The sequence below is a fragment of the Bison bison genome, unplaced genomic scaffold (genome assembly GCF_000754665.1).
Source record: "Bison bison bison isolate TAMUID 2011002044 unplaced genomic scaffold, Bison_UMD1.0 scf7180017864221, whole genome shotgun sequence".
Classification (NCBI taxonomy): Eukaryota; Metazoa; Chordata; class Mammalia; order Artiodactyla; family Bovidae; genus Bison; species Bison bison.
Genome location: NW_011494793.1, coordinates 519,874 through 520,262, shown reverse-complemented (window position 1 = coordinate 520,262; position 389 = coordinate 519,874). Strand labels below are relative to the sequence as shown.

Genomic DNA, 389 nt, shown 5'->3' with positions numbered 1-389 from the left:
AGGCCTAAACATCTTTCGTCTGATTCTCTTACCTAGAAGCAGTGGCTGAACAGGAAACCCCCGCGCTGTACACGTTGCTGGGTGGTAGGTACACGCTGTGTGGCGGGTGCTGTGAGAGCACTTCCAGCGGTGCTTCTGCTGTGATTCCACACTAACCTGTAACAACCGGAGACTGCCGGCTGCGTCGATGCCCCGCGAGGGCCGCCCGACCCAGCAGGCGTCATTGAGCAGGGTGGATGTTGGTGGCGGGCATGCATTTGTCCTCTCCAGGCTACTTCCCCGATTGGGGGATTGGAGCCCAGCCGTGTGCACGGCCCTCTTCTCCCCTGTCTACGTCACAGGGAGCAAGGCCTCTTCAATTGGAGCCACCTGGCCGTGTCTGCTTATTA

At 59.4% G+C, this 389-nt stretch overlaps 1 protein-coding gene across 8 annotated transcripts in view; it reads left to right on the top strand.

Annotated features, from left to right (window-relative positions):
- The window catches only part of EPS15L1 (epidermal growth factor receptor pathway substrate 15-like 1), an 86,471-nt gene that overhangs the window by 68,330 nt on the left and 17,752 nt on the right, over positions 1 to 389 (top strand). For 3 of the 8 annotated variants that reach the window (XM_010845596.1, XM_010845595.1, XM_010845594.1), the window contains one exon: positions 37 to 84. The exons of the other annotated variants lie outside the window; for them this stretch is intronic. In XM_010845596.1, the coding sequence (XP_010843898.1) occupies positions 37 to 84 (48 nt within the window). The remainder of the gene's footprint in view (positions 1 to 36; positions 85 to 389) is intronic. 8 annotated transcript variants of the gene reach the window in all.